General features: G+C 38.9%; 1 protein-coding gene across 3 annotated transcripts in view; it reads left to right on the forward strand.

Moving 5' to 3' along the window:
- Positions 1–19,300, forward strand: part of LOC105053232 (DNA gyrase subunit B, chloroplastic/mitochondrial) — a 39,311-nt gene extending 20,011 nt beyond the window's left edge. The window contains exons 12-22 of one of the 3 annotated variants that reach the window (XR_012134840.1): positions 1,039–1,137; positions 1,282–1,410; positions 2,410–2,524; positions 6,480–6,547; positions 16,946–17,059; positions 17,134–17,250; positions 17,360–17,413; positions 17,505–17,610; positions 18,334–18,464; positions 18,601–18,775; positions 18,927–19,128. Coding sequence is in view for 1 of the 3 variants with exons in the window: in XM_010934325.4 (XP_010932627.1) it covers positions 1,039–1,137; positions 1,282–1,410; positions 2,410–2,524; positions 6,480–6,547; positions 16,946–17,059; positions 17,134–17,250; positions 17,360–17,413; positions 17,505–17,610; positions 18,334–18,464; positions 18,601–18,669 (1,002 nt within the window). In the remaining 2 variants the exon portion in view is untranslated. Of the gene's footprint in view, positions 1–1,038; positions 1,138–1,281; positions 1,411–2,409; positions 2,525–6,479; positions 6,548–16,945; positions 17,060–17,133; positions 17,251–17,359; positions 17,414–17,504; positions 17,611–18,333; positions 18,465–18,600; positions 18,776–18,856 lie in introns of those variants that run through there. The other 2 variants (XM_010934325.4, XR_012134841.1) reach the window with 2 other exon arrangements.
- Positions 19,301–23,916: the final 4,616 nt, after the last annotated feature.

Here is a 23,916-nt window from a genome sequence, read left to right on the forward strand (position 1 = left end):
GATTTTGTCCCTGACTTGGTCTCAGTATGACATTTACCCATCAAGGGTTGTGAGAAGTTCCCACTAGTTGGGGACCTTTTCTTTTCTCTTTTTGAATTCTTGATATTTAAACCACACTTATTGGAAGCACGGATATTTCCTATTGGATGCGGTGTCCATATTGGATACATAATACATATTGATATTTGTCAAATTCTTCTTGGATATAAGCCTGATACTCAAGAGGGTGAGCCTGGATACAATGGTTAGGTTGCTCCATGGTGACTTTTAGGTGTCACGTGTTTGAGACACGAAAATAGCCTCTCCATATGCTGGGTTAAGGCTGCTTACATATGAACCTCTCTAGACCCTACAATGGTGGGAGCCTCATGCACCGGACCATATTTTTATATCCAATACCTGTGTAAAGTATCTTATTTTCAAAATCTAAAAACACACTAGTTACTTGCGAGATGTACTTGACATACTTCTTTAATACCACCACGAGGGGGAGGGTGTTTGCTTTCTGTTTTCTACTGTTAAACTTTTAATTGTAAATATCCAATTTTGTAGTTTATGATGTTAGTTTGAAATGTGGAGTATGGATTTTGATTTATGGATTTGAATGATGACTAGATGATGAGCTCATAAAAGTTGATGACTTGATGCTATTATATAAACTATGTTGTCTTGATAACCTACCATGCTTTATGGTGTTTTTTTTTTGCCTTTTTAATTTTTTAAATGCATACATATCTATATATCTAGTGTATATTCATTGATGTGTCTTAGCGTATCATAGCCTATTTTTTTCAAGGTTGTCATGTTAGCGTATCCATATCGTGTCATGGTATCCAGTCTTTGTGTCCTTCAAAGTCTTCTGTGCTAAAGATTGTTTGATTAAACTCTCTTTGCCTAATTTTGTATGAACGAAATTGGTGCTTATACTTTATTTGACTTTGCAATTCGCATGACATATTGGAGCATAATTAGTTACTTCAGCTTTTATAAATTTTTTTCTCCCAATTTGGTATCAACTCAAAAATCATATCTCTACAGGAAAAGGACATTAGCTTAAGCGGTGAGCATGTAAGGGAAGGATTAACTTGTATTGTATCTGTCAAGGTACCGAACCCAGAATTTGAAGGACAAACAAAGGTAATATTAACTTTAATTTCTTCTGAATGCTGATGTCTTCAATGAATGCTTTGGTTTTACTATCTTGTGTAATGCTACATGAAACACCTGTCTACTATTTTATGTAAATCCATGGTTTTGATCTTATGTATTCTTATGGGACAGACAAGGCTAGGAAATCCAGAAGTTCGAAGAGTGGTTGAACAATGTGTTCAAGAGTATCTTACTGAGTATTTGGAGCTGCATCCAGACACGTTAGATTCAATTCTCTTAAAATCGCTTAATGCTCTCAAGGTATACTTGTTCATTTACTATTTTAGTTAATTGTTTTCTAGCCACTGTATTGGAGTTACTATTCTTTCTTTGACAGTCTTTGCATACCCATCAACCAAGGTTTGCAGAACCGGTATCGGCGGCGGTATCGGCTGGCCGGTGGTACGGTTCGGCACGCCCCCGTTCCGAATCGAGGCGAACCGACGAAGAAAAATCGAGCCGAATTGGAGAAGAAAAAGAGAGAAAGAGAGAGAGAGGGAGGAAGAAAGAAAAAAAGGGAGGGAGGGTCCGCCGAAGGGGTCGTCGGAGGGCCTCCGACGGGCCGTCATGGCCCGTAGGCGGTGTTTATGCCCCTTGCGGCTCCACGGCGTGAAATAGGGGCGATCACTTAAGTGAAGCCGACACTGGGTTTGCCGGCATCACTTAAGTGAAGCCGACAAACCCCATGCTGGCTTCATTTAAAAAAAATATTTTTTTCAAAAAAATACATGAAACAGGGGTGGGTCGTCCCTGTTTCATGCCGCGGGAGGCGTTTATGCCGCCTGATGGCCATAACGGCTTGCCGGAGGCCCTTCGGTGGACCCCCCTCCCTCTTTTTCTTCCTCTCTCTTTCTCTTTCTCTCTTTTCCACTTTTTCTCTCTTTTCTTCTCCGGCACCGGCATGTGCCGTTTTCCATACCGGAACCGTCTCGGTTCTTCGTCGGTACGGTTCGGCATGTCCTGTACTGGATGGTTTGGTCTGGTACAGCATTCCCTGCCATCAACCATCTTTTGTGTCCTCAAATATTGGTATCTTTATCTTGGAATTGTACATGCATTTACATACCAGCCTTAGCTCAGCTCCCTGCGCGGGAGAGTTCCATGGTTCACACCCTGTTGGTTGTGTCCCCATTCTATTTCTCAAAAGCAAAGCATAGATTTGACTTGTGCTACTAGATTAAGTTGATGACTCGTGAAAGATATTTTTGTCAGGTTCATGCTGTGTGTGTGTGTGATGCTGAAATTTCATTTTTTATGTAGGCTGCACTGGCAGCCAAGCGGGCTAGAGAATTGGTGAGGACAAAAAGTGTCCTGAAATCTTCTTCCCTTCCTGGAAAACTAGCTGATTGCTCATCTACAAATCCTGAAGAATCTGGTAACTCCTATCCTGTCTCCCTTTTATGCTAAACTTCTCTATGCAATACGTATTGTTTACTTCAATACACTGTTCTTTTGAACTTATATATTCCTTGTCAAGTACACATTGCATCATTACATGTTCTATTTGCTTTGTAACATATATTGGTATGCTTGAGGATCTTATGTTAAGAGCTAAAGATTTATCAAGTTACCTTAAATTCAACTCAGACCCTGACCTGATATGATGCAAGCTAGCATGATCCAATTAACTTGTGGATTCACTCGACTAGCCTCAGCCCTAGATAAACCTATATCTATGTGGTGAGTGTCATAATCAATTTGCTCCACTCCAAAAGCAAAAGTAACAAATGATGATGCAAACTCACTTACATGCTATTCATAATGACCGAAGGATCAAAAAGATTTCCTCTGTGTCTCCATTAGCTTTTTAGTGTTCATGATTTTAGAAAATGTTGGCATATTTAGGTAGATTGTACTATGTTTTAGGTCATTTACTTTGGATTCAATGGTTCCATGATCTTTGGTGCAATTTCTGTGCATTGTAAATATATTCCAGCATAAGTATGTAAGTATGTGGAATTATTTAGACTGCTTGTGATACTTACTAAGAAAGTGAAGTTTATGCTACCTCACATTGAATAGAAAGAAGAAAATGGTTTTGTGTCACAAAAAGCATAAATAGTGGCATTTATGGTGCATCCAGCTGAACTAGCAAGCTTGCTCAGCCCAACCCAAATTTTGAATGGACTAGACCAATTCATCATTATGTTGGGCCGATCTTGGGTTAGAAAATATGTGATGAGTTGAATTACAGACAGGGTTGATTGGCAATGGTCAAGCCAATAGGATAGCCCTGCCCACCCTGCATGACATAGGTATGCATTCTTACATAAATAATAAGCCAAGGTTGTAACACAACAATAGTGACTTTAATACAGTTCAGATTCCAACCGTGATAATTGGCATATTGATGTAATAAAATTTTCCTAATAAAATAAATAAAAATGAATTGGAGAAATCAAATGTCAGGACCATCTTGGGTTCTTCATGGACTGAAATGACCCTGCTTTGCGCTAATTACTTCTTGGGCTAGCCCTACTTAAATTTATGATCATGTGGGTTGGGGGTCGACTAAGTGCAAGTGGGCGAAGCTGGGTTTTGCTTAAGCTCAGTTCAAGTCTACCGTAGTTTTGGCTGAGCCCAGGATGGCATTTGACCTGGCTTTGCCTGCTTTGTGCACCCCAACTCACAGCTTTGGTTAATACAAGCAAGACACCCCCTTTTTAAGGTGCTAAGGATTGTCACTTTTTACCAAGATGTATCCCAGGATCCAAAATTATTTTTGTTTCAGAAATCCTACGTGCAGTATCTAGGTAACATTGTTTAGATTTGCATATGGACTGTACTTTGAATAACCTCCATGTTAGTTATTTATTTAATTCACTGATTATCTTCTTGACTCGTTCAATTGCTATCCTGTCTTGTTCATTTCTCCACATTTGTGGTCCAGGCCCCACCTTTTTTTTTTGGTGGGGTTGGGGGGGGGTTCAAGATTGATATCCATAATTGACCCATTGCCTATCAGCTTACCAACTTACAAGTGGTGAGTTATCCATGTATATTAAGCTCTCAGCCGCATAAGGCATCTCTTGGCCATAATTTTGAGTTTGATTTTTATTGTCCTTTCAACTAGAGTAAAATTTAAAATACTCTTTTTTGGTGATGTTAGTTTTTTTGACCTGCATCCTCCAAAAACTTTCATTTAAATTCCATTAGGATTTAGCTCATAGAATGCTGTACCATGTCGAACCGATCGGTACACCCCGTACCGAGCCGGACTGGCTGGGAACCGGCACGGTTCGGTCGGTTCAAATGGTACACTGGCGGAGGAGGTAGGAAAAGAGAGGGAAAGTGAGAAAGAGAGAGAGAGGAGGAGAGGAAGGGAGGCGGGAGCTGCTGGAGGCTGGCGATGGCCCATTGCGGCCATCAGAGGACTGTGAAAGCATCCGTGGCTCGTCGGTTCGCCCGACAGGGCTTTGAAACGAGCGAGAAAGAGAGAGAGAAGGGAACAGATCACCGAAGATGGGAGCAGGCGGTGTCACGGTCGCGGATGCGGGCTTCGTCGAGATCGGGGGAGGGGGTGGCGGAAGCGGTGCAGGCAGCGTCGCGGTCGCGGAACAGAGGCTGTCGTCCTTGTTCACGCGACCTCTTTTTTTAAAAATGAAGATCAACAGTGAAGCCAGCAAACCATTTGCTGGTTTCACCGATTAAAAGGTTTTTTAAAAAAATTAAAATCAATGAAGCCGACAAACCATTTGCCGGCTTCACTTAAGTTTCGGTTTTTTAAAAAAAAATCATGAAACAAGGGCATTGCCCTTGTTTCACGCCTACGGCGCCGCGCGCGTAGACTGCGCCATCTGAAGGCCCCGCCCCCTCCTTTCCCCCTTTTCTTTCTTCCTCCCTCTCTCTCTATTTCTCTCTTTTTCTCTTTTTCTTCTCCCGATTCGGGTCCGATGCTTTCGTCGGTTCACTGTTGGTTCGGTACGGAACAATACCGAACCGTACCATTGACCGGCCGAAACAGCCGTCGGTATCGAAGCGGCGAACCTTGATTCAGCCATATTCTCATTTTGTTAATTAATTTTGCAATGTTTACAAATAAGATAAAACATAGAACCATCCTATTTTATATAAGTTATATATTATTTTTTTTGGAAGTTCGATGACAGTTTTAAATTCCTTTTGCATTAATATATATTCGTATTTGTTTTGTGCAATGGCTGCCATTAAGATAAAGTATAGAACCATCCTATTTAATATGACCTACATATTAATTTGTTGCAAGTTTGACAAGATACAGAAGGCTTAGAGTTGATCATTCATGTAATACAATCTATAGGTGAAAAATCATTTGTCTCACCAAAGCTATTCATGCTTGGTTGTGCTCCTTCAGACATAGACCATTTTGGCTCATTGCTAACTATATTACAAATAGCCTTTTATGGTACTCTATCATGTGCTTTTGTTAGGTGATGATGATCAATGTATATACTTTCTTCTCTCTATGTCGTTCATTTAGTTGTCTAAGCAATGAAATTTTTTCCTTGGTTGACCTTGTTGGCATGACCTCTCAATTGTCCTCACAATTTGTTTTTGTTTTCTTTTTTTTTTTTATTCCATTGTTTTCTTACTCTTCATTTTTAACATTTTCTAGGAGAAATTGAATAAATGCAGGATGAACTTAGGAGACTTTCACATTTCAATGATGTTAATTTATTGGGGAGGGCTATATGCCAAATTATACTAACCATCTATTGAATTGAGTTTATGATTTATGTAGTTAGAAAGCCAGTTGGAAGAAAGACTGGACATGTTTGAAAGTCTTGTAGAACTAGCTTATGATGAGAATAAGAACTTCATACACAATCTACTTACTACTTTTGCTGTCTAGCAGAAATTATACTATTGAAATTGTGATAAATCATTCAATGAGCATTGAGGAGCAACTAGCATAGATTAAATGAGGTAACAATTGTAAGTGTAAAAACGTACTTGGAAAGATGTACTTTCTTTTATTTTTCTTTTCCATGATTCTGATTTTTCTTATCTATATCAGTTCTGTCATTTCTTATTAAAAGTACCCATTCGTTCTGGTAAATAACCTTGCACCCAGTCTTTGTTTGTTGTATGTCATATACTTGCTTCTCTTGCCATGATGATATTCTGAATATAGGAAGCTTGAGACTTTATTTTAAGAACAAATTTAAATTCAGATTTGTCTATATTTTATTGCATGTCTGCATTTATCTGTGTTTCTGTTGATCTGATTATTTTTGAGCTTTGGTTATTGTTAGTTGCTAATCTTCTATCTTATGTTAGTGATACTCTACGCATGTTGGATTCTACTTACCAAACATTCTCTCGTAAACTCAATTTGCGAAATTTTCCAGAGATCTTCATAGTTGAAGGTGATTCAGCAGGTGGTAGTGCAAAGCAAGGTCGTGATAGGAGATTTCAGGTGAGATTTTAGCTTTCACATATGAGTGATGAGCAGTGGTATTCTTTGCTAGATACCTAACGAATGCATGATTAGCAGTGATTCCATGACCTTACTTTTCATAAATAAAAGGAAGATAGGTTTTAGGGGTGCATGTTTATGTTACACACTTCTTCATGCCATCATGCACTTGACAATCATGCCATATGCATTTTTTATGCAAGTGTATGCTTGATATTGTTGAGAAGACAAATCCTTTCAATTTTTCAAGTGTGAGCGACAATGGTATAACAAACATCCTTACAACCTGTCCAAGGAAAGATTGTAACGAAGATAACACTTTAGAATATAGCACATACCTTGATTAGGAGTGAAACAAAGCACCCTTAATTAGTTTCCTGTTGCATTTGTAACCTAACAGGCTAGGTTAAACAATTTGGGCTTGATTCATGCTTAGCTATCAATCCAATTACAATGGAAAATACTATTTAAACTCCTCTAGTGACACGGAATTTTCTTCCAAGTAGATGAGCCCTGGTTTCATAATACTCATTGATACTCCCTCTGAAGCTTGAGCATGAATGGGAAAGCATTCCAAGCTTGATTATAAAATTCTTCAAGTGTTTTCATTTGGTAGCTTGAGTTTTTTTAACATCAACCTAGAATTTGATCTAAAACAGGGGGTACATATTTCCTTGTTGATCACCTCATCTTGAATAAAGTGTAGATCAACTTCTATATGCTTGGTTTGGTTATGAAACACTAGATTACTGGTAATATGAATGTCTGCTTGGTTATTAGTGATGGAATGGGCTGAGACACTGAAATACTAAGTTTAGAAGTAAGGTTTGAAGCCACATCAACTCGTAGCCTCAGCACTAGATCTAGCCACAACATATTGCTTCTTGCTCTTCCCCATAACCAAGTTCCCCATCTTTGTACAATATCTTGAAGTAGATCTCCAATTAGATTGGGGATCCAGCCCAAACAGCATTTAGATGTTCCCACATCTTGATGTCCATGTGCACTAAACAGAATTCTACACTCAGATGCTTGCTTAAGATAGCACAGAATACAGTAGACTGATTCTATAGGAGGCAAATGAGGGCTATGCGTAAATTGACTGACCATCACTGTGTTATTAGTGATATTAGGTCTTGTAATCGTTTGATATATCAATTGAGCTGCCAAAGGCCGAAAAGTTTCTGGATCCTTAAATGGCTCCTCTTAATCCATAAATGGCTTCAAGTTTGCTTCCGTTGGAGTTTCTGGGTTTCTAACCTAAGTTCTGTGTCTTGAAGCAGATCCAAGATATATTTTCTTTGTAAAAGAACCACTCCTTTCTGGATTAGGCAACCTTTATACCTCAAAAGTAATGAAGCCGGCCCAAATCCTTAATCTCAAATCTCTTTTGACGGAATTGCTTCAAAATATCTTTCTAGCAAGAACAGTCAACATAGACCATAAGGAAAATCATACCTTTAGGCGTTTTCTTGATAAACAAAGAATGATCTACCAGGTACTACTACCCATTCCCATGTATCATTCTTGTAAAATACTTCCATTTCATCTATGATAGCCTTTGTGCAATCAGCATTTAAAAGAGCTTATTGAGAACTTTTTGAGTAGAAACAAAATAAACAAATAATGATCTAATAGGTACTACTACTACCCATTCCTGTGTATCATTCTTGTAAAATACTTCCATTTCATCTATCATAGCCTTTGTGCAATTGGCATTTAAATGAGCTTATTGAGAACTTTTTGAATAGAAACAAAATAAACCAAAAAAGCAAAGGATTTAGGAGAAATCAAGTCAAATGAAACAAAATGGCTGATGGGACATGAAGTACAAGATCTTTCAGGTTTTTGCGGCGCAATGTCTAAGTCATCATTAGGAAACAAGTATCAATGAAGAATGTATGCCTATGCTTCTATCTCGTTTTGGGTCAAGTGATTGATTGACATAAGGCTCAGATACATGGAATGCTGAACTGTCTCGAACTGTCTAATTCGAGGCATGTTGAACTGTACCAGTGGCCCATTGGGACGGTTCCACCATTCAAAACAAGAAACTGACAAGGCAAGGGAGAAGGAAATAGAGGAAAAGAGAGAGAGGGGGAGTGAAGGAGAGGGAAAGGCCAGGGAGGTTCGTCGTGGCTTTTGGAGGGCCGTGGATGCCAGTGGTGTGTGGGATAGGATAAATCGGATAGAGGAAGAGAGATAGAGAGAGGGTGAGAGGGAGGGAAGGAGAGGGAGAGCTGTCCGTGACTAGTAGTGGCTGTTGGAGGGCCGAGGAGGTCCCCAAAGGGAGGACCCCTCCGTGTTGCTGAAATAGGGATGAGAAGCTCCTGTTTTCTTTTTAGGATTTGATGGTGGAGTTGGCAATTGGTTGGCTAGATTCACTTAAGTGAACATGGCATGACGGCAAACCAGTTGCCAACTTCACCGTACATCTCCCTCAAAAAAATATTTTTGTGAAACAGGGGCATGTTGCCCAGTTTCAACCCCACGAAAGCCGTGGTGGCTATTTCTGTAGGCTAGGGGCCTTGATGGTCCTCTGATGGCCTCCCCATTGCCTTTCTCTACTTCTTTTTCTCTTCCTCTCTCTCTATCTCTCTCTACTATTATCTCCTCCAAGAGGGGGCGGAGCTCTAGAGGCATCAGTGGCCCTTCGAGGGACTTCATGGCGCTTCGATGGCCACTGCTGGCATCTCCGCTGGCCTCCCTTTCTTTCCGTCTTTCCCTCCCTCTTTTCCTTTCTGGTTCTTCCTCTCTGCCGCTTTCACTTTCGTGTCGATTTGGGTTTGGTACGGTCTGGTAGATGGTGTGTTGAACCATATTGCTGGCCAGCCGGTATGGGATTTGGTTTCGAGTCGGCGAACCTTGCCCAGATTTATCGAGACTGTTAAGAATATATACCTGTACTTGGTTTTCCCAAGTCTCTCTGGTAGTGTCATAAAACATTGAGTTGCTGTTCAGTGTTGGTTCCATATTGTTTCCACAATAATGTGGTGAGTTAAGAATTTTCTTTCTGCCATTTTTTCATGTTGTCATAGTTGGAAGATGGATTTTTAATAAGATATGCTTTCCTTTGGCTTTCAAAGAAACTTTCACAGCCTTTGCCCACTGAAGATAATTTTTTTTGCTTCCCTTAATTTTGCAAATGTCATTTGTACACAAATCATATCACTCATGGAGATGCCAACCTTTGTATCATCGTCTAACCCATTCATATTTAAAGATATTAAGTACAATGAGATTGATTACAGTATAGGAAGTGTGAATAACAATTTATTAAGATTCTATCAGCAGCCATAAAGAACTCCAAGGCTAATAGATGATATGAAAGGTTTCAATAGTCAGCATAGGAGACAAGACATGCATATTTCTGATCCTTTTGTCAGTAAACACATGAGATAAGTCAGAAGAAAGGTTCGGAAAATCGATTGAACCTATACTGGGCAAGAGCGGTATTGTATGTACAAAACCAAGAACCAAATTAATGAAGGAAACTGTTCGGTGTGGATGGACATGCCCAAACACCCTTGAAACTGCCCTTTTGGTCTCCAATTCTGATTTTGGGTTTCTTGTGATGGTTTTTTGTAGAGGTGCTCTGTTTTTGCAAGGAAGAAGATGTGGATATCAGAGTAATTATCCTAGTAATGGTTTCATGTGCATGGTTGAAGTTTGGAACATGCATATTTATCACATTAGTAATGTATCATATGCTATTCAAATTTCATATATGACATGTAGACTTTAATATTAGCACTGCAAAAGCAATCACATTACTAGAAACTATAAATCTTCTAGAAGGGCATACCCATAGTTGCAACTAATGCACTATATCAGAAATTAACATCAAACGCTTTATTAATTTTTTTTAAAACTTGCAATATTTTTAATATATTTATAAATAATTGATTCAGTATTTGCTATCGTAAATTCAAAATAAAAATTATTATTGCAGACAAAAGTACACCATCGAACTCAAAAATTGTGTATAATTAGCCAGGATATCATTTATAAATTTTTGACATTATAACATTTTTAATATATCATAAATAATTAATTCAAAGAGTGATTTTAAACTCAAAATAGTGAAAATAATATTTTCAATTGAGGCCTTTTTAGATTAGTCTGTATAACATCATATAAAAGATCAATCTGAACAGATGTATCTTAGATGAGTTAATTTTAAATTAATTTAATTTTCAATATTGGGCTTGGCTGGAGTTAAGGCTGCAGATGGGTCGGGTTGACCCGCGATCCACCCCGATTCGACCCATATAGATCTGATATGAACCGTTTAAAAAGACTCGTGGATCCAGGTCGGGTTCTAAAATTGGATCCATTCTATTTTCCGGATCGGGTATGGATTTATTGAACTTTGAGCCGATCCGACCCACTTAAGTTTTTGAGTTTATATGGATCTTATGCTCAATGATCCGTTTTGATCCGAATCCATTATATGATCCAAATCTATTATATGCTAGCATAGGCTAGGAACAAATTACAGCGGGCTGTCCATCTATAGAACATTATCTTCTTCCCTTTCTACCCTCACAATTGAGTGGCACCCACTGGTTCAAGCTGATAGAGTCCTCAACAAATATTATTTTCTTTCCTTTTCACCTTCATAAGAAATCCTTCGCATCAAACCTACGTAACCTTTCTAACTCAAAAAATTTAGGGGATTATCAGGAAATAGATATTTCACTTCTAGTTGTATCACACGATCGACTTTCATATGTATATGAGGTACATCTTTGCAGTTTTTTGGGATATAATTGTCACATGTTTATGGCCACTCCAAAAATTATTGTGTCGCAAGTGTCATTGGATGGTAAACTTGTAAGATCAACTTCAACTCCACTCATGAGAATCGATTGAATAGCTATAGCTGATGCTTGTTGGTTAATTCGACTTAGATCCAATCCAGACCCAATTCAGACCTAAACTAGACTCGAACTAGATTCGTATTTCATGAATTAAGGTCGGATCATACATAGATCCGATCCGATCCGAATGATCCGTTGGATCAAAAAATTTGATCATGGATCCGATCCGATCTTTTATTAGGTTGGATCTGGGTCCAAAATCAAGACCCGATCAAAGAACTGGATCGGATTGGGGTCGCTCATGATCCAGTCCGACCTGATCCATTTGCACCCCTAGCTGGAGCTTAAGCATTTTAAATTGGTTCTTTTTTTTTTTGAAAATTTGGTAGCATGCGTAAATTAAAAGTGCAAGCACGTCACCAATTTCTTTCAAATTTAACATATTTATTTTAAAATTATTTTTCAATAATATTATTTTTAAAAATCAATAATAGTTGATAAAAAATATTTCGTAGGTTTTTGGAGTCACCCATACCCGACATCTAATGACATAGGGCTTTATTTAGAATAGCTAGTTGGAAAGTATTATTCGGATTCTTTGGCCCTATATGAGGCCCTGTTTGGCTAAACTTTTAGAGTGCCAGAAAGCACTTTCTGGCCCTAAGAAAGTACTTTGGAATGATACAGTGATGTTTGGTAAAAATATCGGAAAGCTGTTTTGGCTTTGTCAGAAAGCTGAAAAGATCTACTTGGGGAAAGCTGTATTTTGAAGCTTTCTCCAAAAGTGTTTTCTAGCTAATGTCGGGAAGCTGTTTTGCTTTCCCCAAAGTACTTTATCAATATGGTTACAAAACAGCAAATAGCTTTTTCTAAAAGCTCTGCTTCCAAAAATTCTACTTCTCAAAAGTTCTACTTTCAAAAACTTTAAAAGCTCTACTGCCAACAACAATCCCAAATAGGGCCTAAGTATTTATGATTTGTCTAGTACATTGGTCAATGTGGAAACAAACATGCCCGCTTGGGTTCTCACACACCTTTGTTTTTAAGCTCTGATATCCTCGTCAGGTCAAGGATCCAAATTTAACCAATTGCAATCATAAATATCATGATTGGCCCATGGTGAGCTCCAAATATGTCCGTGTTGCAGTGTTCTGTAGTCTACATGGGCCATAGGTGGGTTCTGTTTTGATACTGTTGCGGCTAATCCCCTCGTCGCCTGATCGCCGGGAACGAGCGCCTGCAAAAGAAGTCCGCACTGACCGGAGGTCGAGGGTCACTGGATCGGCGAGGCGCTCTTCCCGCCGAGAAGAGGCCTCTCCGCCACCCTCCATGGCGGAACCCAGCTCTCCGCATCCTGCGGTGACTACGGAGGCACAGATCGCGGCGATCGTGCGGCAGATGACCGTACTGACAGACGCGGTCAAGAGCCTTCAACAACAACCAATCCGGCTGCCGCTCTCGCCGGTCGAGCAACCGGCGGCACGTCCGATGCCCTCCAGGAGCAGCCGCCGGCGCCCGCGTCGGTCTCCGTCGCCTCCGCAGCACCTGCCACAGTGCTCCCACCGAGAGGAGGGACGGCCGCAGCGTGACATCCATCGATTTCGACGGTCATCCCCCTCCCGGTTGGGACGAGCGAGGAAGGAAAAGCGGCCGCGAACACCGTCCGCCTCCTTCTCGGACTCATCGGGAGACTCCACCCCTGGGGTCTCTCAGCACCGACGAGTCGACGACTATGAACGCAGGTTCGAAGAAATCGACCGTCGGCTTGCCCAGCTGCAGGTGGACGGACAGAAGTCCTCGAACGACGTTGACTTCCAGACCGCCCAACCTCTTTCCCGACTCATCCTCGACGAACCGATCCCCAGTCGGTTCAAGATGCCGCACGTGGAGCCTTACGACGGCTCCACCGACCCGATCGACCACTTGGAGAGCTACAAGGCTCTCATGACGATTCAAGGGGCAACCAATGCTCTTTTTTGCATCGGCTTCTCCGCCACGCTCCGCAAAGCTGCCAGGGCCTGGTACTCCGGTCTTCGATCGGGAAGTATCCACTCCTTTGGGCAGCTCGAGCACTCTTTCGTGGCCCACTTCAGCACCAGTCGGAAGCCGCCGCGAACCTCGGATAGCCTTTTCTCCCTCAAACAGGGAGAAAACGAGACGCTCCGACACTTCGTGACGCGATTTAACGCGGCCACGCTTGAGGTCCGGGACCTCAATGAAGACATGGCCATCTCGACCATGAAGCGGGGGCTGAGGGCGTCCCGATTCACCTACTTCTTGGACAAAACCCTCCCCCGAACGTATGCTGAATTGCTGGAGCGCGCGTACAAGTACATGCGCGCGGATGAAGGAGCTTCCGACCGACGCCTGACCGAGCCCAAGGGCCCCAAGGAGAAGCGGAGGAAGGGTCGGGACCCTGCCGTGCCTAGCAGGCCCCCGACCGACGGTCGGGTCTCGCCTCTGCGACGGAATCAGAGGTCGCCTCGACGGCGGAGTCCAAGGCCGACACGCCCCAGGTATGACTCCTACATTTCTCTTTCTGCTCCTCGTGCGCAGATTTTGATGGAAATCGAACGGGAGGAATACCTGCGACGGCCTCCGCCTCTGAAGGCAAAGGGCCTCGACCAGCGGAAGTACTGCCGATTCCACCGGGGCCACGGCCACAATACCGAGCCAATCTGTTGCGGCCAATCCCCTCGTCGCCTGGTCGCCGAGAACGAGCGCCTGCAAAAGAAGTCCGCACTGACCGGAGGTGACTCCGGCGGGGACCCTCCGACGGTCAAGTCAGAGAGGAGACTAGGCAACAGTAGAAAGGAATCAAAGAGCTCAAGAGGAGAGGGTGAGAGCAAGAGCTAGAGCTAGAGAGAGGAAGGGTTCAAGGGTTTCGGAAAAACCTCCTCAGCACTGTTGCCTTCCCCGATTTATAGCAAGAGGTGGTATGGTCCCGCCGTCGGTGATGTAGACAACTGGAGAGTTGTCAAATCGCCGGAGGTTGTCTCGTCGTTGACGAGCTGACAAGTCCTAGGAATTAATTTGCGTCCTTGGCAGGACAGCGCCCCAGGTTTCCTGGCAGGACAATGCCCCCTGGCGTTCGTACGGCGTTTCCTTGATAGGACTGCAGCTCATTCGGCATCTAGAAGGGCCTGTAGAGGTAGGACGTCAGTTGTCCAGACCGACCGTGAGTCGGTGATGTTCCACCCGACAGGAGGTCGGCGATGGGAGATTGGCTTCTAGGCGATCGGAGGCGGTGTTGGTCCGTCAGGCCGACGCGTTCCGGCCGGGAATGACCGGTAGTTACCGTTGGTGTTGCCCGTCGTCAGACGGGCATAGTCGGTCGGTCCATCCTCGCGGATGAGTCGGCATTGGAACCCGTCGGTGAGTCGGCGTTGGTGTCGGTCGGTATATCCCAACAGATACCATTTGTATTAACCTATGAACTCATACAAAAAAAGCTGCAAAAATGGTGTTATTGGACTTCCTTGATCCTGTACAAGTATTCAATATTTATCCAATGTATAGTCGATGTGGGACTAAGCACACGCTCACATGGATCCTCACATTCAAAAATCTACCTGTACAAATACTGTTTGATTGAATTAATTTCGGATTGCTTGGATGTTTGGATTTAGGTTTCAAGTTAGCTCCCCAAAATCCTAACTTTCCAACCTGGATTCATGTTCTAAAGCATAAATCCTTCTAAGAGCTTCTCTAAACAAAATTTTTTGTAGTGTTTTCCTTGTATTTAGCTATTTCTGCACAATTTGTGTCTGCACTTTTCAAAACATAATGAAAAATGGAGAAGAGAAGTTATGGATCTTGAGGATTTGATTTTTGTAGCTCAAATCAATGGATTTGAGGTGTAAAAGGGTTGATTTGGGCCCCAAACCCTGTTGCCAAGCTCCCTCCCCACAAACTAGGCAAGGAAGTGGACAAAAGGAAGGATTCAACCTTTTTTTTTTCTGGTCTCAAGATGTGCCAATGGGCGAACTGGGGGATTTGGCAGTGTGATTGGGGTTGTTCAGTTGGAGCTACTAGATTCCCTAGTGGTTCAGCTGGTTTAGGCTCGGTTCACCTTGATCCGCCCTAAACCCAATGGATATAGGCTGATTTGGCCGTGGTTCGATATGAACCGGCTGATTTAGTGCAGTTTAGGTGGTTTTCAAAATCTTGGTCAGAAGAATTAGAAAGGGGCTGTTACCAACATCTAGCAGTCTCAGTTGCTATCTTGAGTACACCTCATCCTTGCTTACCACTCAATATGAAAGTCCACATCTAAGCTTGGAACCAGCGTTTTTACAACATCAATTGCTTCAATTGAAAAAGAGGGTTTAAAATATCAATGATGTACATGGGATTCACTAATCCTTCATATTAGGAAGAGAAACCTGCCCGAAATACTTCCTCCTTGAGTACTATTATCTCTTCTTCCACAAAGAAGAGTAATAAGAAAGGCCCAACAAGGCCTAACATGGGCATACTAATATATAGCTGGACAGCAACTGTAGTGAAAATAAGAGAAAGCAAGAAGAAAGGCCCAGCAAGCCCTAACACGGCTTTGGAATCATGTAAATTTATAACCGGACAGCAACTGTAATGAAAGTAAGAGAGAACAAGCGCACGGAAGAAGAAGAAGAGAGAAAGAGAAGGAAACAAGAGGCAAAAGTAGAAAAGAGGTGGATGGAGAGAGAGAGAGAGAGGTGAATTGTACAGTCCGAAAAGGAATCCATGTGACTTAGTGCATTAATGAAAGGGGCTGGCCACTTAATTATAAGAGTGGACCAAACACCTAATTACTGGCTTTTTTCTCTGTGTGACCTAACAGGTCAGGTTATGCAATTTGGGCTTGATTCAACCTTAACTATTGACCTGATTACTATGGGAAAAGTACTATATGAAGTCCACCAATGACATTGAATTATCTTACAACTGAAACGGTCTTGGTTTCAATAATGTTCATCAACAGTTTAAGCTATCTCTAAAATATAATATTCATCAACAGTTTTAGCTCTCTCTAAAATATAGTGATTTTCTATCATCCTTAAAATATAGGGATTTGGGTGTCCCCAGATTTCCCAAATTGGATGGACTTCCCTTTAACTGGCGTTCTCTCCATTAGCTTCAGAGAAATATTCTATATATAATGAAGCATTCAAACGGCCCTGTAGTAGCTTTATATGAAACTTAAATTTATTGGAAGCCGGCCCTAGATGGTTGGGGCTACTCTCGGTGGTTATAGATATGGCTATGTCTTTATTCTTCACTTTTTCATTAGAGCCTTGGAGGAGACTCTACAAGTTAACATAATGGGGAGAAGCCGATACATTTCAGATGTATTACTTTTTGGATAATAGATTAAAATTGTGAATAGTAATGCTTTTTGGTCTACCACATTACTATGCTGTGCATCAATCATTGGTTTAGCATTGCCAACTGGTTGCTGCTACAAAAGTCAAATTGTATTGTAGTTTAAAAACTTTTCATTTTTATGTTTGTTGCCCCTATTCAGGCAAATTAACCTCCTAAACTTATTTGCATTCTACATAATGAAAATTGACTTTCTGACAATGTGGTGCAGGCTATTTTACCCTTGAGGGGTAAGATTCTGAACATTGAAAGAAAGGATGAAGCAGCCATGTATAAAAATGAAGAAATTCAGAATCTTATTCTTGCTCTAGGACTTGGAGTGAAGGTTGCAGCATCTTAATTTCTATGCTTGTCCACTTTCTGGCATTTTTTAATGAACTTATTCTATTCTTATTTCAGGGGGAGGATTTTAGGAAAGAAGCCCTTCGGTATCATAAGATCATCATTTTGACAGATGCTGATGTAGATGGCGCTCACATCCGAACTCTTCTGCTGACATTTTTCTTTAGATATCAGGTAGCTCATGGGCGCTGCAGTTCTCTCAGAAACCAGTAACGGTCTCATGGTTGCATTTCAAACATATATGATGATTTTCAAATGTATGATAATGTGTTTGGTGCTGCAGAAAGCGCTTTTTGATGAAGGTTGCATTTATGTTGGTGTTCCCCCACTCTATAAGGTAAGCCTTCCTGCACTAATTTGACTTGCAACAGTTATGTAATATGAATATATTTTGTCAAAAGTTCTCATAAGTCATCCATAAATATTAGGTTGAACGTGGCAAGCATGCTCACTACTGTTATGATGATTCAGAGCTTAAAATCCTTCGGAGTACTTTTCCTGCAAATGCTTCATACAATATCCAAAGATTTAAAGGTAAAGATAGAGCATAGTGAATATTGTCATCAAAGGTATCATAATCTATGTCTTGCAATTCAATGTGATGTAGGAACAAAGCAGTATGTCTTTTTTCTTTTTCTTTTTTGTTAAGGCATGCTTGTAGATATGCATATTACATTCATTCACACTCGTGCTTGTCTGTATGACCTCTCAAGGATTTTGATACGTATGCTGACAATTTTCACTTTTGGGTAATTTTGCAAGGAAAATATTTTGCTGTTTGCATCACGAACTAATGTATAATAGAAAATGTTGATTTTCATCTTCCTGTGATCTCTTATTTTTCTCAAATTTTTCATTTTCCTGTTACCACTCCTTTTTTTAAATAATTTTTATATTTTTTTTTATAATAATGTCTTCGTATTCTGCTGTCATTACCTGCTCAAATGGGTGTTTCAAGGGAAGAGAAGTCATGAGTGGCCAACTTATGTTAATAGTGGGTGCACGTGCGTTGAATATTTTGAATTTGCATTGTACACTCAGTGAACATGCATTCAATGCCAATCAGTTTATTTGTTTATTTATTTAACTTTAAGAGTATTCCTTGCCATCCTAGTTTGTTGTTTTGCTCTCCAATGCATACAAGTTGTTAACCATCAATTTTTTATGCAACATGCTCGAAGCATGTAGGAGCACCTGCTATCTTTTCATGAAGTGAAATGACGTTTTTGATGATGCATTCATTTCCTTAAACATTAGGTCTTGGGGAGATGATGCCTTTACAACTCTGGGAAACTACAATGGACCCAGAGAGGAGGCTACTGAAGAAATTAGTGGTGGAAGATGCTGTAGAAGCAAATTTTGTATTCTCCTCTCTTATGGGTACTCGTGTAAGTTTAAAGATCCATAATCATAATTTTATTCTTCCCAATATTCATGTAAAAATTATTTATCCACCCGCTTATGTCACATCTTACTAATCTATTGGTCACCCCAGATTTTAATATATTGTTGCTTTTCTTTCAGGTTGATGTCAGGAAGGAACTGATACAGAACTCTGCAAGCATGATCAAGCTGGAGCATCTTGATATTTGAGGGTGGTCCAGGTTAAATTTTTTGACAACCGCATAATTTGCAAATGCACCAACTAACCATTTTAGTTTTTTCCAGTAGGAGGATGCTTTTATAATGGCATCATTAGGTATCCTTTCGGAGAAGTGATAGAGATTCACATCTGATTTATCCAGAAAACTTGCTAATGTAATACTCTTGTGCATTTCAGATTAAATGATATATTTTCCTCCACTCGCAATTTCTTTATGTTTTTCCTTGACTTGCGGGACTGATGCTAGGAGCAATGAAGTCATACAATTGGTTAGCACACCTTCACCTACAGCTTGTCGAGTGCAAGGTCACAAGATTGGATTACCTATGATTCCTTTTGTTCTGGCATTTCTGATCAAGTTGACATTTTTCTATTTTATTTTTGTAGTTTGTTATTGTAATTTCACTGTAATTCTTCTGTGGAGTTAAACCAGTTTTCAGTTCTTGGTCTTTCTTCGTGTTTTTGAGGTTGAGGTGATGGTTTGTTCTTGCAAAAGTCACCAATCCCAGCTATGCCTGTATTTGATCATTATGACTTTACTACCTTAAAATATTCGTGTAAACATACGAGATTGACCGTAAATCCAGTGCGACAGCAAGGGACAGGGTCCTTTTTTTATAAGATGATTTGCTGAGTAATCTATACCCTTACAATATGTCCAACAGTAGTTGCTTTGTGACAAATGCATGACATGGATGTCATTAAAATAAATTGTTGGTTTAGCATCAATGAGAATATTAGCTGCCCCTCCATTGGATATCCATTTTGATTTGAATGGAATCAATTTTACTCGACCTGATTGTAATATCTGATTTGAATGGAATAAATTTTACTCGATCTGATTGAAATTCGGGATGGATATGGGTTATAGAAAAAAAATATTCAAAGTGGATTTTGATCGAATACGGATATTGATATATCAAGATCTGATATAATTTTAATATATATATATATTTTAAAATTATAATAATTTTATATTATTTATATGTATCTAATTTGATTAATTTTTTTTATTTATTAGATTTGATTTTTATCTCTACTTGATTTGATCCAATTTGATCCGGGCGAATGCAGGAGGGTGGATGTGAACATGGGGATTTTACTTCTGGGGTAGGTATGGATATGAGCCGGCCCACCCCATGCCCGATCCGTTGCCTTGCATGGCCTTACATGTATGGCTTTATGTGATAGTCGACTGTTCTTATGATATTAACAAAGAATTATTTCAAGGATGCTCGGCAATCAAAACTAACAGTTGAGACAGTGCAAATATCTATTTGATATGTGATGGACGATAAGCTTGTACATGTAACCACTAGTTTTGTTCAACAGGAACTATATTTGGTAGAAATAGTAAGCTTGTACAAATTTCTATTAAGTGTGATATAGGATAGTAAATGTGTTCAAATACATAATAACACAGTATAAATGCCATCAACAATGGGAATAAGCATAGGGTTTTAGGTTTTAGTAACTAATGTCAATGATTATATTTGTGCCATTGGTTAAATTTGCAGAATGGTGGATAACTATGTCAATGTTCACGGTATTTAAATTTGCATGAACTTAATGCATGCTGTAAATATTTTTATCGAGGAGCATTTTACTATTGTTTGCAACATGGAATTCGACATTGATAAGGATTCTCGCACCTAGCATGCTAATTTATCAAGATAATTTTAATTTTAAAAAAATTATGAAAATAATGCCTATCAGAAATTTTTTATCAAAATATTGTCCAAATAAAATCGTCATTTGAAAGGACGATTTTGTTTGTCTAGTTAGCGGCCGATTTGACGAGGGAGCATATCGACTCAGTGAGTCATCCTTTGAAAGGACGATTTTCTGAGACCATCCAGTTTTTCTTAGAGGTTTCTCAGATGAGTATTTAAAGTTGCTCTATCACAGGACGACTCTATAAGTCATCCTACAATAGAGCGATTTATAGAGTCACTCTTTTATAGCGTAACTTACTAAACTGTCCTACAATGGAGCGACTTTATATTACTGATTTTATCATCTACATGGCGTGAATTATGGTGAGTCAGTACATAGAGTCGCCTTATCACAGGATGACTTTATTTTGATCAGTATTTTGATAAATATTTTATAAAAAAATATTATTTTTATTTTTTTTAAATTAATATTATTTAGATAAAATTATGAATATAAACTTCATCCAGAATTCTATCTTGTGAAATGAAAATTGTGTGAGCTTTATTACCATGCGAGTACAAAGCTATAAATATTGGTCCATTGTGTCCTTCGAGATGTTTGAGAGTTGCAAGCCATATCAGGCCCACTCTTATTGCATTGTTTCCAGTGCAAGCTTCCAAATTCCATTTGGAAAAATCAAATTACAGTAGAAACAACTTTTTAATCGTTGCACAGTTGCCATCAATTTTTTAATCAAATTCCGTTTGCAAATGGGATTATAGCCGGGAGTCCAGTCCACGAAGGGATAAGGTCCCCACCTTTTTTTTTTGGGTGTGCAGGGTTTGATGGTCGATGTTTTGAACTGCACAGTCTTCAATCCAAAGGCACAAAAAAAAAAAGAAAAAAATAAAAAAAAAAGAAAAAAGAAAAGAAAGCTTCACAAGGCCCACAAGCATAGCTCTAATAACCGATTTTAAGTTTTAAGAAAGGTGACACCTTTGAGGCATATTCTTCAACACCTATCCTTCATTTTGAGCAGCGCTAACCGCAACCCCAAGATAAGGTTGACAAAAGAGAATCCCAGGCTGCACTAGTGAAGTAGCCCCCGCCTGTCTACAACCCAGTAAGTCACTGGTGGAAGGGGCTGAACCTTACCTCCAATGCCAGCATCCACCATCCCCCACCTCGCCCCGCCAAGGGTCTTCTTGGCCCACAACTACTCGATTTGCAATGCAGAATCATAAGACCATTTTCCTACCACCATCACGGTTTATATTATAAAATTTTAAAAATCAATGAAGTTGCAACTCGTGGCAGCCAGTTGTGTGCTGATTTTTGCTCTTTATGCTCCTCATAAAGCAAAGGTAATAATTGATGTCAATTTTTTAAGAAAAAACTATGAAGATATATTGTAGCAACACTGTAAGATAAATTTCATATACTAAATTTGTTGTTTCGTGGGCCTGAGAGCCATAAATCCCATATCTGACATGCAATTTTGTGGAGAGACGAGAACAAGCAAGAATATATAGTTTTGTCAGCCGTTGGTTAATCTGTATGAGTTGTTGGAAAGAGTAGATATTTAGAGATTCTGCTTTGTTTGGATTGGGGGTACATGAGAGTTCATAAGGGGAGGGGAGGGGAGGGGAGGAGAGGGGAAGGGAACTAATGAACCCTTATTTGGGGAGGGAGGGGAAGAGTAAAGAAGAGCACATACCTTATCCTTATTTGGATATAGGAGTTAAAAGGGAGAGAAGAATTTTTATATATATTTTGACAAATATGCCATTTCTCATTAATAGATGTACTATTTAATATTTGTGATATTTTGATAAATGTCTGTTCCTTTTGACAAATATACTTCTCAGATCTACTCTATTTGATTCTTTTTTTTGGCATTCACATTAATCTATTCAAGAATGATTTTAGCTTTCTGAAATGTCTGTTCCGTTGTAGGTGAAGGGATGGCTATAGGGTTCTAAGTTGTGCAAAGAGCAAAAAAGTGGTTGGAAAGATAGAGTATATAATGGTCTAGTTGTAATTTTAAAATTTTATCAAGGACAAGTTAGAAAATAAAAATTAAGCGTGAACTTTTTCCTCCGTTACATCCCAAATCAGAGGTACAAAAAATTGAGTAATTGAAGAGTATGGAGGGGTTGAGGAAATCCTTCTCTATCCTCCTTTACTCTTCAAAAAATTATGTCAAATAGAGGTTCATTCTTTATCCTTTTCTTCTCTTCTCTTATGAATCTGTGTATCCCCAATCCAAACAATATTTGAGTAGTTAAAGTTGAAAAAGATATTTAAATTGAAAAGAAAATTGATAAAATCTTTAAAGTAGGAAATAGGGGCTGGCGGCTTGAGAGGACTCAGGAAAAGGAGGGCAGGGTGAGGAGTGGGCTAATCAAGGTTGGGTGGGGGGCGGGGTGATCAAATATGAAAAATATCTAATATGTTAAAAATATATTTATTGGAAAATATCATGGAGAAAAATATTTTAGGAAGCTATATATATCTAAATATATTAGAAAATACACATGATGTGTATTGCCATTTTAGAGCCGATCACTATCCTTCTAGTTTTATGTGTAAAAATTTTGATCTATTCTTAGCATAATTTATCTAAGGACGAACACTCAAAGAATGGGGCTTGACTCAGGCTTAGCTTACTATAAATAAAATTTATATTTATTTTAATATAATTTTACATAACAAATTTTATAATTAGGACTAGAGTGTATACATATTTTCACATAATATCAGATTTATGATTCATGCATTTGAGTATCTAAATATGAAAGTAATCAAATGAAAGGAGTCCTACTATTACTATAACAAAACAGAATATTAGCGACGAAAAAATTCATTGCTAATAACAGATTTTCATCGCTAACAGTTATTAGCGATAAAAATATCATCGCTAATATTTAATCGCAAATAATGACGTCGTTGATAATTTTTTACGATGAAAATTTTTTTTATCTTAAATAATTAATATTATCGATAAAAAATTTTCATCATTAAAAAAATTATTTTTTTAAAAAAACTATTTACGATAAAAAATTTTGGTTGTAAAAAAAGATAATTTACGATAAAATGTTAAGTCACTAATAAAAAATAATTATTTGTGATAAATTTTTTTGTTACTATTAATTTAATTAAAATTTTTTATAAAAATTAAATTTAAAAAAGTATTAGCGACGTAAATTTTTTATCGCAAATATGGCAATTTCTGACGTAAATTTTTATCATTAATAAATAATAAATTAATAGTAATGAAAAAATTTTTATCGCTATTAATTTAATTAAAAATTTTCATAAAAATTAAATTTAAAAAAATATTAGCGATGTAAATTTTTCATTATAAATGTAAATATTTACAATGAAAATATTTTTATCACTATTAATTTAATTAAAAATTTTTATGAAAATCAAATTTAAAAAAATATTAGTGACATAAATTTTACATCACAAATATTATAATTTTTGACATAAATTTTCATCGATAATAAATTTTTAATTATTTACAATGAAAATAGTTTCATTGCTATTAATTTAATATAAAATTTTGATATTTTTAA

This window comes from Elaeis guineensis, chromosome 10, assembly GCF_000442705.2.
Source record: "Elaeis guineensis isolate ETL-2024a chromosome 10, EG11, whole genome shotgun sequence".
Taxonomy (NCBI): Eukaryota; Viridiplantae; Streptophyta; class Magnoliopsida; order Arecales; family Arecaceae; genus Elaeis; species Elaeis guineensis.